Consider the following 16299-nt stretch of genomic DNA (forward strand, 5'->3'; position numbering starts at 1 on the left):
TTTATAATAGAATTTCATTTAAAAAAAAGAAATTTGAAATAAGATATTATAGAGGAAAGAAATGAAATGAAAAGTAAAGGCACTAATTTTTTAATGCCAATTGACGTGGCTAAGATACTGTGGGGGTGAGGTGTTCAATTATGATGACAAGGATGGGAAGAGGAGGTGGTCCGACGAGATGATGGGGAAGGTAAGACTCAATCGTTTGGTGTAATGACGAAGATTGAGTTACCCAAAAAAAAGTTGTACACCTAATAAATCACATTATTCAACTAATAAATTATATCGAGACTTCATTTGGTGTCCCATCATCCGACGTGGATGTAGAGTTGTGTGCCATTAGCACATGTGGTTATTTTATATATATCTATATATGACCTTGGAATATACAAGCTTCAACACGTGGCACGAATGGCATAGTTTCATGGAAATTATGGTAAAATTTTGTTCCATGTTGACATACTTGAACTGTTGCCCACACTAAGCAAAAGAGTAGTCATCCATGGCGAAATGTGGATGTAACAAATGCGTAGTAATCTCTTCTACGTGTTAATATTCTCTTACGACCAATAATATGAGAGATAGTTTCTGGGATTTTTCGTTGTGGGGTTTTAGCCATGATGAATGTTACAAATATTACACATGTTAGACTTTGGAGATGCACACCATTGATGAGACATATGTTCATTTTTTTTTTAACATGATCGGGTACTTATATATTATAAAAACTGCTAGGAGCCAAGTCCTGTTACATATGTAAGGAGAAATAGATAAGGAGAAGTCCAAAAAGGGTTCGCAGACCCTGACTTCTTATAGGAAAACTTGAGAAGAACAGATTGAAAAAGAAAACGGCTGTATAGCCTTACAAACAGACCTGCGAGAAGACAAAATTTACAAGTCATTAGGTAGATTGCTAAAGCTGATTGACAGAGTCATCAATCTGAGGTTCTTTCTTAACACTAGCTCTGGTTGAGGTCTCAGCTTGCATACTCTGAGTGATAGATTTGATATGAGCGATTGCTTCCTCCATGTGGTTACATTTTTCCTTTAGGCTTTCTATCTCTGCTTTTTGTTTTTCCAACTTCTTTCTCTTTGATCTGCTATCTGCTTGAAAGTCCTCTTTGAGCTCATTGAAATGTTTGACGAACCTTGCTATCATAAAGCAATGGGCTTTACATAACGTGCAGCTGCTGTTTGCAATCACTCTGTCCAGAGGATTCTCGGGTTGCTCTCTGTTTTCCGGATTCTCAGCTTGCTCTCTGTTTTCCGGAATCTCAGCCATATCAGGGGAGCTATTGGGGAAGGGGATGCAATGCAGGGACAGGGATAAGGGACTGGGGTAGTAAAGAAGGAGAGGGAGACCGGAAGAAAATGGGGAGAATGCCAAGAAGAGGGAACAGACCAGAGAAGGAACCACGCATAAGAAGAAAGACCGAGCTCTGAGATTTACCAAACGATCATGCAGATGAAGAACAACCAGGCAGATGACGAACGACCAAGCTTGGAGATTGCTGAAGAAACCCGTGGAAGCTTTAGTAGGCGGTCTCACGACTGTGTTGAACTGTTGGCGGCCTCGCTTGCTGCAGAACTTCTTGAGTTGATTACCAAATACATGACCTTTATTCTCCTGCGAGTATAAGAGCGAGTTTCTGATGTGCTCGTAGAGAGAGAGGTTCATGGATATATAAAGCGGAGAGGTGAGTTGAGCTAGCAGAGAGGACGACGTAAACTCGATGATCTGGCCGGGCTTGGGATCAGACTTAAAATCTTTGTAGCAGTCTATGGAGATTTTGAAAAGACTCCTACCTAAATTCTGCGTGAGAGAGTCACGAGAAAACTGGGAGATCGAGATCCTGTGATCGGTCCAAAATGATTGAGTGGCAAACATGGAGAAGGGAGGATCGGAGTCCAAGACATGACAGACTGCGTGCGACTTGACTGAATTTGGCCAGAGAGCACAAGAGGAAGTATGGAGAATGATGAGACATGAGATCGGGAATATACTGATATGACTAGTCAAAGGGTTTGAAAGGCAGCTAAGCCAACTACGGGATCGGTTTTTCATATATGGATTCATTTTCCCTGACTTGACCGATCTGTCTGTTGGATGCCTTAGTGGCATAGTGATCCGCTTCTGTATTGTTGTCTCTTAGGACATGTTTGAAGGTCGTGTCCCCCATTTCTCTGATGTTGTCCGCAATCCTGAGCTTTACATTATTAAGGGCCTCTTTTTTAAATTCTATCCCCGACACCATAGCTGCAATAACGATGGCCGAGTATCCCAGTATGACTGGATTCCTAATTCTCAGCTGATTCAGGATGATGGTGCCTAAGTAAAGGTTGTACGCTTCTGCCATATTATTGGACATTTGGCCCAATCCCCATTCATAGCTTACAAGAATTTTGCCTTGACTCTCCTTTATAATGCCCCCTGCTCCAGCTTCCCCCGGGTTATTTTTAGAGGCACCATCGAAATGCAAAGTGGGGCGATTCTGGTCTAAAATCCATTGACTTACTTCTTCCTTTGTGCCTCTGAGCTTCCAGTGGATTCTTCTCGTGCATGCTTTGGGGTGAGCTAGATGGTTGTTGCTGTAGTTGATGCAGAATTTGTTGTACCATTCCATCTCTTCTTTGTGCCAGCTTGATTGATCTGGGGGAGCGACCAAGTTTGCACTTATTGTTTCAGATATGAGCGCTGTAGTTTTTGCCAGTATACGGGCAGGGTTGGGCTTCTTGTTATTGAAAATACAGTTATTCCTAGCTAGCCAGATTTGCCAACTAAGAGTAGCTGGGATGCATTTCCACAAACGGATGATGTTGTTTTTGCCTTTCTTAGGAAAAGGGTAACATTTTGCCCAGTTTTTTTGGAGAGAAGATAGCTGATCAAAAGTCTCTTCAATTTCCATTGGTCTGACAATCTGGGTCCAGCAGCTTTGGGCGAGAGGACAGTGGAAGAAAAGATGATGACTACTCTCCTCCTCAGCGCGGCAGAAGCAACATATTGAGGGCCCCAAGATCCCTCTTTTCCTTAGGTTTTCAGCTGTGAGAACCTTTCCTTTGAGGAGAGTCCAATTGAAATGTTTGACCTTTGGTATGCACTCTGATTTCCAAACAGTTGTATAGAGGTTCCATTTGGCTGTTGAAGTGGATGCCTGGAGAAATTTGTAGCCCTCTTTGACAGTGAATTTTCCTCCGCTTGGCTCCCAGATGTACCTATCTTCAGCCCCTATGTTGGTGGGAGTGGCGCCTGTGAGAGAGACCTTGAGATTGGACCATAGATCTCTGAGTTCATTGGGAATTTGAAGGTCCTTCCAACCCTGCCAGATGTTTTGGTCCCATATTGAAATATCATACAAGGAGATTAAATTTTTAGCTTCCATCCAAATTTGCAGAGGTCTGAGGTTTTGGAGGAGGTTTCTTGGTTTGGCGCCCATGATTCTATCAGTCCAAATATTGACCTCCTTGTCGTTTCTAGGCACTTTGGAAATGTTCTCTCTGAATTGTGGGAGGACTTTTTTAATGAGCTTCCAAACAGGGGTGCAAGATCTTTCAGCTATTGTTTCGGAAAGGAGATTAGAGTTTGGTCCATTAAGATATTTCCTTTTCAAAACCTCCACCCACCAAGAGCCTTTGCCGATGAGGATTCTCCAAATCAGTGTAAATCCCATAGCACGGTTGGAGAGGCTCGGGATTTTAATGGCTAGTCCACCCTTTTCATAGGGAAGAATAACTTGATCCCATTTGACAAGGCTGAATTTTTTAGACTCTTGCTTTCCCCCCTGCCAGAGGAAGCTTCTCATTAATAGTTCCATGTGCTTATGTATACTGGCGGGAGCCAAGGTGACCGCATACTGGTAGATGGGGAGGGCAGAGAGGATAGCCTTTATAAGGGTCGTTCTACCAGCCAGATTTAGCCAAGAAACTCCCCAACTTTGAAGGAGACCTCTCATCTTTTCTATATGTTTGGCCCAAATCTCAGCCTTGACTGTTTCTTTGGCTAAAGGCAGACCTAGATAAGAGAAGTAACTCCAATTCCTTTGCACTGGGATGTCCAGTATCAAGGAGATTCTTTGCCTGATTTGGTCAGAGACATTCCAGGTATAAATCTTGCATTTTTTGTTATTCAGCATCCCTCCTGAGGCTGCTAGGAAGGCGTCCAAGACTTTCTTGAATCTTTTTGCCATTAGACTTGAGGCTCCCCCAATGAGAAGGGTATCATCCGCAAAGAGCGAATGGTTAATTTCTTTAGTCCCTCTTTCTATACCAATTCCAGTGATCTCTTTTTGCTTGCGGAGATTTTCTAAGTGAATGCTCAAAGTTTCCGCCATAATGATGTATAAGAAGGGAGAGAGAGGGCAGCCTTGCCTCAATCCCCTGGTGCTTCTAAAGTACCTGCTTGGACGACCATTAATCAGGGGAGCAGTCCAGGGATTGGAGATGCATCCAGTGATGATGCTTGTAAAATTTTCTGAGATCCCGAATTTTTTGAGGACTGCTGTTAGGAAGTTGTGGTCAACTCTATCAAATGCGTTTGCCATGTCGAGTTTGATTATCATGCCTCGTTCCTTCCTGCTGATGCTGCTGTGGATTGCCTCTTGAATCAATATGACATTATCTGTGATTTGCCTGTGGGGAACAAATCCCCCTTGGTTCTCTGAGATTAAATGAGGAAGGAGCTTTTTGAGCCTATTGGCAAGAATTTTGGTGATGATCTTGTAAGAGACGTTACAAAGGGAGATTGGCCGGAAGTGGTCAAAGGAACGAGGGTTAACTTCCTTAGGGATGAGAGCAAGGTGTGAGGATTTGGTGTTTTCTCCCATCTTGTGATTTTTAAAGACATTTTTAACCATCCGCACAAAGTCTTTTTTGATTGTATCCCAATGATTTCGGTAAAAGGCCACCGTGAATCCATCAGGGCCCGGGGCCTTATCCTGTTGCATACTGAAAGTTGCCGATCTGATTTCCTCTTCTGTGACGTCCTGGTCCAGATCTCTATTTTGAGAGTCTGAGATTTTACTCTCTACAACGCTTAAAAAGTCAGAGCTATCCGACTGCTGAGGGACTGCTGTAAGAAGAGACTTAAAATGATTGTAAGCTGCCTCTTTAATTTCTTCTTGGACACTGATCTCTTTCCCTTCTGCCTCTATTTTATCTATCTGATTTTTGGCTCGCCTGAGCTTTATGTTATGGAAGAAAGAGGTATTTTGGTCTCCAACCCTCAACCACAGGCATCTCGATTTCTGCCTTTGTTCCTCTTCCTCAGCTCTATTTTGTCTATATAGCTCCCTGTACATTTCATTTTCGTGGATTATATCTTCATTTGTGAATTGGTTGTTCTCCTTTTCTTTATTCCACTGCTCCATCTGCGTATAAAGATCTGCTTTTTTCCTCTTCTCCGTTGCTGCGTTTTCCTTAGCCCACTGTTTGATGACTGCTCTTAGGGATTTTAATTTGGTTTCCCAGATGTAATGAGGCGATCCCAATACTTCCTTGGCCCACTGTTTTTGTATGAGGGAACGAAAATCTTCTTTAAAATCCCAGATTTTGTTGTATTTGAAGGGGAGAGGCCCCAAGTTTCTCCCTTTTTCCAAATTCATCACCACAGGTTTGTGATCAGAGGCCGAAGCTTGAATAATTTTGCTCTTAATAGAAGAGAAGTTTGCTGCGATTCTTTCCTGCACGAGAAATCTATCTAACCTCTCTTTGATATTGTGGCAGCCTGTTCTTTTGTTACTCCATGTATATTTCCCGTTGAAGGGGGGTATGTCAATGAGATTATAGGTCTGGATTATAGCCTCCAGCGCCTCTCTTGAAGGATCCGCATGGAAGTTTCCTCCAAGCTTTTCATCCACATTTCTTATTAGATTCAGGTCTCCTCCCAGAATTATGCTCCTGTCATGAGAGGACTGTAAATCTAAGGATAATGAGTCCCAGCAGGTTGCTTTATCCCGATAATGGTTTGGAGCGTAGATGTTGTATATGTTGAAGACTTCTTGAGAGACTTTGTTTTTGAGTTCTGTTCTTATCCACCAATTGCAAGATTGGAGGTTGATGTGATCCCATTTATTCTTGTTCCAGAGTGTTCCTATGCCTCCTGAGGCACCTTCTGAACCTATTGAGTAACCTTCAAAATTTTTGAATCTTTTGACTTGTTTTTGAAAATCTTGGTCTGAGATTTTGGTCTCCTGGATAAGGACGAAGTCTGGCTGCTCCTAATTTATTAAGTCACGGACTGCATTTATTTTTGAGGAGGAGCCCATCCCCCTATAGTTCTAAGAGACCAGATTCATCATTTACCAGATTTTGGGTGAGTCCCGCTCCTCTCCTTTGTTTTTTCCCCGCTTCCTTTTTGCCTGTCTAGATAGGAATCCATTGGTTGCTGTGCTCCAGTAGCCATCTCTTTCGCTGCTGCCTCATCTCTGAGTTCTTTATTTGACTTTCTACCTGCCTTTCTTGGGGGATCTGAGGGAAGGCTGGTTTCTTTCAGTTTATTTCTGGTGAGTATTCTCTCTATTGTTGGTGGAGGAGAGGGCAGAGGGATCGAGGGGGAGGAGATGACAGCTAATGAATTGTCGCGGGGGGAAGGGGGAGGGGAAGAGGGGTCTTCAACTTCCAGAGATTCAAAGGGGTTGGAGGTGGAGGGAAAGGAGGGGGTTGAGCTAGTGGGAGGAGGAGGGGGAGGGGGGAGGGTTTCCGGGGAGGGCTTAGAACTAGGCCCTTGAGAGGGGGAAGGTTTTTTCTTTTTTACTTGTTCCCAGGGGCCGTCCGGAGATTCTTCATTTTCAATGGGTTCATTTAATTTTGACTTGCTACATCTATTTGCGAAATGTCCATATTCATGACATACCTTGCATTTGAAGGGTAGTTGCTCGTAGTCCAGCTGTTGGATGTGCGTCCATTGATCGACCTTGATCTTGATAGCTTCCGGCAGGCCTTTCCCGAGATCTACTTCTACGCAAATCCTGGCGCACGCATGCATGTTCTCCCTTGGCTCAGATCTGTCGATGTATTTGCCGACTGCGTTCCCTATTGCCTTTACTGATTCATCCCCCCAGCAATGGAGCGGCAAATGTGGGAGGCGGACCCAGACCGGAACTGCATTTGGGATGTCCATTTCCGGATCGAAGTCTGGTGTCCATCTGTTCAGATAGAGGCCTCTTGAATCCATAAAGTAAGGGCCGTTTCTGAATATGAGATTCCTGTCCTCTTTTGTTTCAAAAAGAAATGTGTAATAGCCCCTTCCACAAAATCTGATGGCTATTTTCCCTTGAGTCATTGCGTTCCAGTTGCGTTCCACCCATTTTTGAACTGATCTTGGAGAAGGCCAAAGACCAGTGAACTGTCCTACGAGACCTCTTTCAGCGAGGGTGATTGCTGATTTCCTTGGCAGGGATGGAGGGAGAGAAACCTCGGGGATTTCATCCAGTTTCTTAACAAACTTAGAGACTGAGGGACGAGTTCTTGAAGAAGCATTGTCAGGGATCAACGAAGCGAACAGTTCTTCGTGGTTCTCTGGATCTGGAGGGGGGGGGGTGCGTTCCCAGCCATTCAAGACTGAGAAGCCAGCGCAAAAGGGACGAGAGCAGAGGTATGGGCCCCAGCGCAGGACCGGGCAGGAGGCCCGAGGGTGAAAGCAACGCGCGTGGGAGAGAGAAGGGCAAAGGGCTGGCGGCAGCCCTGCCAGGCAGGGCCTGGAGAGCAGAACCAGGCAAGCGCGGGAGGAGTTTTTTGAAATTCGCCTCCAGCCAAGAACTCCTCTTCCCAGATGAGACATATGTTCATTATGAGTAGAATAAGTAAAGTATTGTGGGTTGTTTTATTACCTTGGTCATTGCTTTCATATGTTTTATATTGGATCTCTGTTGTTTGTTGTCATGCATTGATTATTATAGCTAGTGGATTAATTGTCATAGACACATACATATAGATGGGTGGTCGGGCTCCTTATGAGGAGAATGTAAGGCCATTTGATGAAAAGATGAATGTTGGATCGACTACTAGAGCGATTCGGCTTTAAGTGCATTTTGTTGTAATGCCATGAATTGATTTTATATACCGAAGTGGCGAGGCTGAATTGTGATTCTTTTGATTTGTTTTTGCCTTTGATTTGCCATGGTTTTCTTAAAAAATAATATGGTGGACGACACTTTTGAAAGTTTGTTTTTGGGAAGTTAGATGGGTTGCAATTATAAATAAGTGAATCAATAATAGTGTTCTTTTCACTTAAAAGTTTAGATTTTACACTTGTTTTTATTTTGGGTAATGTTTGGATTCAATACATGTGGATGATGAATAATGTTTGGAATCAACACTTGTGACTCATCTCCATTATCTAGGACAAATGATGAGATGAGAAATCTAAATTTGTTCAGATTATTCAATCATTTCTTCCATGTCTTTCGTGTCTCGAAGATGAGCCATATTTACTAGTCACTCAAATAAAACAGTGTGATGGATAAACTATTCATATCACAGAACTCAATTCCTTAAAAACTATTAGGGATTTTTTTCCCTTTCATGATCTGGCAATGTTTCCATGTTGTTTTTCTATATTACATCTGTAAAAAGGAAGTAACCCTCTGCTGCTCGATTTTTTGCATTTAGTCTGACCTGGACCTAACATGGATCTGTTTGTAAATGGTAGGCGTAGGCCTTATTAACAAGGTTTACTGCAATTTGGTCTACACCTTGTGGCCAATCTGGAACTGTCGATTAGAATCTTCGGTGATAGGTTTCAGACATATCAACAATTTTGCTGCGTTTTGCTAAAGGATATTACATCTGATTTTTTGTCATGGACCTATAATTTCCGTAGTCTGGAATGCATGCAATTTTGCAATGTAAGTGGTAAAGATTTTTTTGGGATCCGTGGCTTGTCGATGTAGGTACTGTGAAGAGGAGTGTCTTGCAATCTGCTTTTATGGTGTGGTTCGGCTGCTGATAGGTATTGCTTTTATTTTATTTATATTAAATTAAGATATTAATCATTCGTGGACATTACAACTATTATTTCATGCGCCAAATTTCAAACAAAACATTGTCCTAAGGATATCTATGTTAGAAATACGCACCTAGAGGTGGAGAGAGTGGAAAAACACCGTGTCGTTTATAGAGACGAAAACATCGTTCACTTGCAGATTTTGTCCCTCTGCAAGCAGTATGATTGAAGACAACATGTTTCCCTTCTTCCATACTTTACCGTGAGTAAGAGGTCTTTGCTTGCATGGCTTTTCAATGATATCTTTGGCAATATTTCAGAGTCCAAAGAGCCGCCAGTGGACAATGATATGGTATCAACTGAGGACTGACCGACTTCATGAGAACTACTACCCGTTTATGCACCGCCTGCACTTTTCCTATCGTGACTGAGAAGACGCTTGCGGAGATGGTGAATGTAATATATAGTTTCGAGTACAACGCTGATTTTGTCACTCTGAAAATTAGAACGTTCGATATGTTTTATTGGTATAAGAATGTCCAACAATATTAGACACGCCATTTTCACTCCAGCAATGTTCATCATCTCCGATCAGGAACTTGTTATGATATGTTGATAGAGTGGTCTTAACAGTACCTGTAATAGAAATATTGAAGCATCAGCAGTGCGTGAAATTTGGATGAATATGTTTTCCCTGAGGCAGAAAGAAAGAACACACTTTGTGCATCTCCCGACATTTGCAGCTCTCGTGTTTGATTCACAATCCCTGATAATCCAAAAAAATAAGGCGACATCCCCATCCTTTGCATATTGCAACCGAAATGCAGGCAAATAATTTGTCTCTTCGACAAAAGATAGAGCATCATGCCGAACCCTTAACTTCTTCTGCAACCCTTAACTTCACTTTCGGGAAAGTCCTATTTCTATCGCGTTTCGCAAAAGGAACTGTGATAAGAACTTTACCTTCGTCTTCCCGGGTGCGATCAAACTTAAACTACTTTCAGACCTGCGACCACAACTTAATGATATCCTCACGGTTGAACAAGCAAATGTTGGATTTGGACTTCCATTCTAGTTAAAATAGGTGAGATGGCAGCGCCATATCAATTTCATCTTGCTAGCACCACTAAGAACCAATGCAAACTACCTACTTCACACTTGGGGTTTAGAGGATGCGCATGAAAATAGTCTTAGGACTTGGGTTGCCATTGTGAACTTCGTTTTGCATTGTGTATTGCTCCGATTAATAAGACCATGGAAACAGTTAAAGAGCACTTCGTAAGATCTCGAGCAAATAGCATTTATCAGCATAACATTTACCTGTAACAACGCAGAACGCAGACGAGGATTCTCCAGCTCTCCGCCAATAACAGAAATGCCCACCATTCCGCTCGTAAATGAAGACCATGATGCTTGTAACTGTAAAATAGATGATCAACATAACATTTACTTGTAACAGCGCACAATGCAGATGAGGATTCTCTAGCTCTCCACCCATAACAGAAATGCCCACCATTCCGCTCGTAAATGAAGACCATGATGCCCGTAACTGAAGGATCTTTCCTATAACTGAAAGATGAAAACCATGACGAATATCCGGAAAATGTGTACAGGAAGAGCAGAAAGCGGTATGCCCGCTGAATGTGGATGCCAGGTGTCAGTCTCAGAAACAAAAAGACGACGAAAGTCTCTTTCAAAAGAAGGCTTATCGGCCTAATTATATTATTTTGCACATTTTACTTATATCAAATTCACTTAACTTCATATTTAAAATATTAAATCAATTTAGATATAATTTCTTAATTTTATTATTTTTAAGAAGTACATTATTTTATCCTTTTTATTTGTGACTGTAAAATATACGTAATGTTATTGTTAGAATATTCACTCAGTGTCCTAATATCATTTTCTTTTCCTTTTAAATCTAAATTGTAATTTTTTTCTACTCATCTATAAAATAAAATTTCCCATCCATGAAATTATTAGATTTAGTTAAAAATTAAATAATACTGTAGATGTACAAAATAATGAACAATTAAAAATTAAATAATACTGTAGATGTACAAAATAATGAACAAAGTAATCTTGACCTAGCCTGTATCTTTCAAGAACAACTAGCTTGCACTCTTTATAAAACAAAAATTACAGAAAGTTCAAGCCCGTCTCTGAGAACACCGAAATGCATCGGTGAAACACAAACCTAAAGGAGGTAATGGGGGGACTAAAGTCGATGAAATTTGAATTTACGAACATTATTACTGGTACTAATTGCAATCATCGCTGCAACATTCAACGTTAAATCAAGAAAAAGTAGTGGACCAAGCTAGAAAGGCAAAATGAATGCAGAGGGAGTGGTATCAGTGTCAGTTGGGATAAAACGTATGAATCCGCCAATAGCAGAAGACAGAAAAGGGGATTCATGATTGTCGCCAAAATTAGAGGGAAACACAAGGTGCAAGAGCATGTCCCCAGTAAAAAGATATAGATATGGACACTTTGTATCAGAGCTAACACATGGAGATGGACGACAAATCTCAAAGCTCTCAATCCCACCACTATTGGACAAGAATGGCAGAAGTGAAGAAAATTGTTGAGAGTTTGTCACATTGCACTGCACAATGTGTTTCTTGATGCTCTAAAGTCCCGCTCATGTGAGTTATTTTCCTGATACCTTATCTGTACTTGATGTTCCCTGATGCATTTCAAGATCTTGTTTGATGCAAAGGAGGAAAAAATTAAGTCCTCTTTCGATATGTTGACTGCCTTTCTGGTATTGTGCTTCACTACCACTGCTGCGTCTGCTACACAACTATCTCCTTCGGGCCTCAACTATGAAGGTATGTATGCGATTTCCAGCATTCATTTAAAGCATTTTCCCCTTATCTGAAACTATGCAATCATTACCTTCCTCAAAGTGTTGGGGTAAATTATACAAACCGGGGATTTGGGATATAGAATGTTGGATATATGTTTCTGAGGGCGCCATTATGGTTAGATTTTCCATTTGAAGTTGGACCCGTTTGAGCATTCAAGTTTTGGGTCTATAGCCATTTGAATAAAATTTCAGTCTGAGCACACCCATTTCCGGGGTCTTAGTCTCTTAGGGCACCCATTTGCCTGGAAGTCAATCGTGACAATACTCATTTTCTCTGAACATGAACTAAAGTTCAGCCTTTTGGGCCATCGATTGTTATCTATAGGATGTTGTAAGCTTATATTAACACTGGCATGAAGCTCAGCCTTTTTAGGTCATTGATGGTTATCTATGTGATGTTGCAAGAATCTCTTGCTACAGTGGCATATCTATGTGTTGGGGTTTTGTTGCACAATAATACTTCTCTTCTTCTGAATTGTGGTTGCTATTGCAGTTGCAGCTCTAATGGCGATAAAGAATAGTTTGAATGATCCACATAATGTCTTAGAGAATTGGGACATCAATTCGGTGGATCCATGCGGTTGGAGGATGGTGACATGCACACTTGAAGGCTCTGTTTCTATATTGTGAGGATGACCCTTCCCTTTCGTTTGCTGTTCCTTAATGCACATGATTGTTGTAGGAAAGTTAATGGGCGGGCTTGACTTGATTTGATTTCGTGTAACAGAGGAATTCAGTGTCAGAATTTGTCTGGTAGTTTGTCTCCAAGCATTCGAAACCTCACCAATCTTCAGTCTGTGTAAGTAAATAAAGCCTTGATGCAGCATAGGGGGATATAACATAATGAAATTAAAGGATAAGCCTATTTGCAATGGTTGTAGACACAGCAGGCTAAATGCAGCATAAGATCACGCTTGTTTTTGTAATATGAGTTGTGATTACTGGAATGGCTGACAACAGGTTACTTCAAAATAACGCCATATCAGGATCAATCCCAGCTGAGTTGGGAAAGCTAGATAAGCTTCATACTCTTGACCTCTCCAACAATCATTTCAATGGGTTGATACCCAGTTCACTGGGAAAATTGAAAAACCTAAATTACTTGTAAGTATTCTGTTAACTTTGATGTTATTTATCTATCTTCCCTTTCTCCTAGTCATTATCTAATTATTTGGAAATCAGCTGCATCCTAAAGATCCTTTTTGTTAATTGTATTTAGTTCTTTTCAGTTACAGAATCAGATGTAGCAGCTCAAAAATGGCTACATCTTTGGCCGAGGCCTCCTTATGTGATTTTGTCTCTTAAGTATTCTAATGCCTATAAAAGAAAATAAAAAAGACCCAAAAGATTTTACATTGTTTGGCCCAAAAGAATCTGACTTACTGTATGTATGCTTTTCTTTGAGCAAACCAGGCGGCTCAACAACAACAACCTATCTGGACCAATTCCCCCATCACTGGCTACTATCACAGGGCTTACTCTCCTGTATGCCTCTCTACTATTTTGGAGCTCTCTTATTCTTTTGCCTGCAATATTTAGTTAAATTTTTATATCCAGTCAGACCAAATTACAACTATTGCTTTCATAATATGGGTGTACTGATTCCTAAATATTTCAGGGATTTGTCATGCAATAATCTAAGCGGCTCTGTGCCAAGAATTTCTGCTAGAACCTTCAAGTAAGAAATTTTTAGGACACCATATTTATTATTTTGTTTTATAGAAGCCTTAAATAATAGATGGGAAGTGCTTAGTATTGATTCCTTTCCTTCTTGTTCAGTATTGTGGGCAACCCTTTGATTTGTGGTCCGAATTCAACATATAAGTGTCCTGGACAATTTCCCACGCCTATCCCATTAGTTGTTGAGACACCGCAAGGTAATGCCCTCAATTCAAGCTGTGCAGTGTGCACATTGTTTTCTACTATATTTGGAGCTTATGTAAAAGCTTGTAGCTGCTTTCAGGTAGAGTTCCTTCAAGACAATCTAAAACCAGAAAGCTGGCTGTTGCCTTGGTCACTAGTCTTGGCTTTGTGTTTGTGGTTTCCATTGGACTTCTCCTTTGGTGGCGCAAGAGACACAATCAGCAAATTTTCATTGATGTCAATGGTTTGCATGCAATCCTTTTTATATCTGATTTCCTTTCCATTTAAACAATATTTTTTAGGGTGGGACAATGATAAATCTAACAGCCCTACCATCCCGTGCATTGAATTTTCTTGCAGAACAGCACAATGTTGATATTTGTCTAGGGCATTTGAAGAGATTCTCATTCAAAGAGTTACGTGTTGCCACTAATAATTTTAGTAACAAGAATATTTTAGGAGTAGGAGGATATGGAATTGTGTATAAAGGATTCCTACAAGATGGCACTATAGTAGCAATAAAAAGGTTGAAAGATGGTAATGTGGGAGGAGGAGAAATTCAATTTCAAACAGAGGTGGAAATGATCAGCTTGGCTGTGCATAGGAACCTATTACGATTGTATGGATTTTGCACAACCTCCAGAGAGAGGCTTCTGGTCTATCCCTACATGCCAAATGGAAGTGTGGCCTCTTGTCTTAGAGGTCTCTCCCCATATTGTTTATTAAAGTTTCACTTTTGCTTTTAGCTCTGTTGGAAGTCTTCTTGAATTAGTTAGATCTATCAGGATATCGCATAACCAGAGGAAGCTAATTAGCTATTGGGTAACTGCAGATCATATCAATGGAAAGCTTGCACTGGACTGGCCTACTCGCAAGCGTATAGCCCTTGGAGCAGCTAGGGGACTGTTATATTTGCATGAGCAATGTGATCCCAAGATTATTCACCGGGATGTGAAAGCAGCAAATATATTACTGGATGAATATTTTGAAGCTGTTGTTGGAGATTTTGGGTTAGCAAAGCTCTTGGATCACAGGGATTCTCATGTGACTACTGCTGTTCGAGGGACAGTAGGTCACATTGCCCCAGAATACCTTTCAACGGGACAATCTTCAGAGAAAACTGATGTATTTGGCTTTGGGATATTACTGTTGGAACTCATTACAGGACAAAGGGCTTTAGATTTTGGCCAGGCTGCAAAGCAAAAAGTTGTAATGCTGGATTGGGTGAGTATATGCTCAGTTGGACGAAGCTTGAATAGTTACATTCAGTGGCAACTTTGAAGTTCAATGAGATAGCTCTTTTTGTAAGTGGGAAAGCTCACCTCGACTTGTTTTCTTGTGTCCTTGTTTGGCAGGTAAAGAAGCTTCATCAAGAGAAGAAGTTGCACCTCCTTGCTGATAAAGATCTTAAGGGCAATTTTGATAGAGTTGAGCTAGAAGAGATGGTTCAGGTTTCTTTGCTATGCACCCAATTTCAGCCTGGACATCGTCCAAAAATGTGTGATGTTTTGAGAATGTTGGAAGGTGATGGATTGACAGAACGGTGGGAAGCATTGCAAAAAATTGAAACCCCCCGATACAGAGTAACTGAGATACCCATAACATATTCCGAGTTGGTTGAAGAAGATTCTTCTTGGCTTGTTCAGGCAATTGAGCTATCTGGTCCCCGTTGATTTCACAGGCTTGCTAACATTCTAATATCAATGCTTCCATAGCTTGTTGTCTTTGCATCTTTTGTTGGTGCCCATGGAAACATATGCTGGTTCGTTGTATAGGTAGCTTTGGTACAGTCAAAATATTTCGCCATGCACCAAAAAATACGGATACCTTTATAATTGTCTCTCTATGTAATCTCAGGCAAACTTAAGCATATTCAGTATTTTTTATTGATAAGTTGGTAGCTTTGCTTGTAATAGCTATGCTGTATCCTCGCTTGACACTTCATCAGCAGCCTAGCTTATTTGATAGTGGAGGGTTTTCACAAGAACTTTTTCAGATGGTTGTAAATGGTTGTTGAGATATTTCAAAGCATTTTCATATATTATTTGAATTAGGTGTGGACTGAATTTTTTCAAGTGCCAAACATCCACTCTTTCCCAGTATAATGATTTGAATGTTATGTTTTGTGTTTGAATTTTTTTTTTTAAATTTTGTCAGAAGAAAAGTTATAATATGATGGGGTAATATATATATATATATATAAAATCATCTGTGTAATGTGAACATATTCTCTAGATTGGGAAGTCAATATGAACCGCTTAGACTATCATTGCAAGTTATCTAACTTTTTTCAGTTATTATAATAACCCATAACACTTTCCAAATTATACCTGAAAAGATTCAAAGAAGTCTTCAAACAATTGCTGCCAAAGCATATATGCTTGAAACTCATATGCTAAAATTTGTACTCGTAAGAAATATGAAGAAAATAAATTTGGTTACTCCATTTTCTATCCATCCCTTGAAAAGCAAAATTCCAAAACCTAAAATCCTAAATCACATATCCATGGATGTGAAAGTGGTCGGTGAATCACTGATCATGGAGCACGTGGTAATCCTTGCTCAGAGAGCAAATAACTGTCATGTTGAATGAATCGACGAGATTTGTTTGTATAGAGGTTTA

At 40.7% G+C, this 16299-nt stretch overlaps 1 protein-coding gene and 1 pseudogene across 3 annotated transcripts; both read left to right on the forward strand.

Annotated features, from left to right (window-relative positions):
- The first annotated feature begins 609 nt into the window (after positions 1 to 609).
- On the forward strand, positions 610 to 705 carry LOC149250001 (small nucleolar RNA R64/Z200 family; annotated as a pseudogene).
- Positions 706 to 11077: 10372 nt separating this feature from the next.
- LOC149250002 (protein CLAVATA3 INSENSITIVE RECEPTOR KINASE 1-like) lies at positions 11078 to 15742 on the forward strand. 3 transcript variants are annotated; one of them, XM_089458882.1, is made up of 11 exons: positions 11078 to 11589; positions 12307 to 12439; positions 12541 to 12612; positions 12774 to 12917; positions 13227 to 13298; positions 13432 to 13491; positions 13593 to 13690; positions 13777 to 13920; positions 14037 to 14378; positions 14509 to 14900; positions 15032 to 15742. In XM_089458882.1, the coding sequence occupies exons 2-11, from the start codon at positions 12318 to 12320 to the stop codon at positions 15347 to 15349; spliced, it is 1764 nt and encodes a 587-aa protein (XP_089315008.1). In that variant the 5' UTR covers positions 11078 to 11589; positions 12307 to 12317; the 3' UTR covers positions 15350 to 15742. The 3 variants fall into 3 exon arrangements, with proteins under 3 accessions (XP_089315008.1, XP_089315007.1, XP_089315006.1); XM_089458881.1 differs by having other exon boundaries at positions 12313 to 12439; XM_089458880.1 differs by having other exon boundaries at positions 11079 to 11775.
- The last annotated feature ends 557 nt before the right edge of the window (positions 15743 to 16299 follow it).

This window comes from Pinus tabuliformis, chromosome 7, assembly GCF_031772625.1.
Source record: "Pinus tabuliformis cultivar Carrire ecotype Pingquan chromosome 7, CPIR1, whole genome shotgun sequence".
NCBI lineage: Eukaryota > Viridiplantae > Streptophyta > Pinopsida > Pinales > Pinaceae > Pinus > Pinus tabuliformis.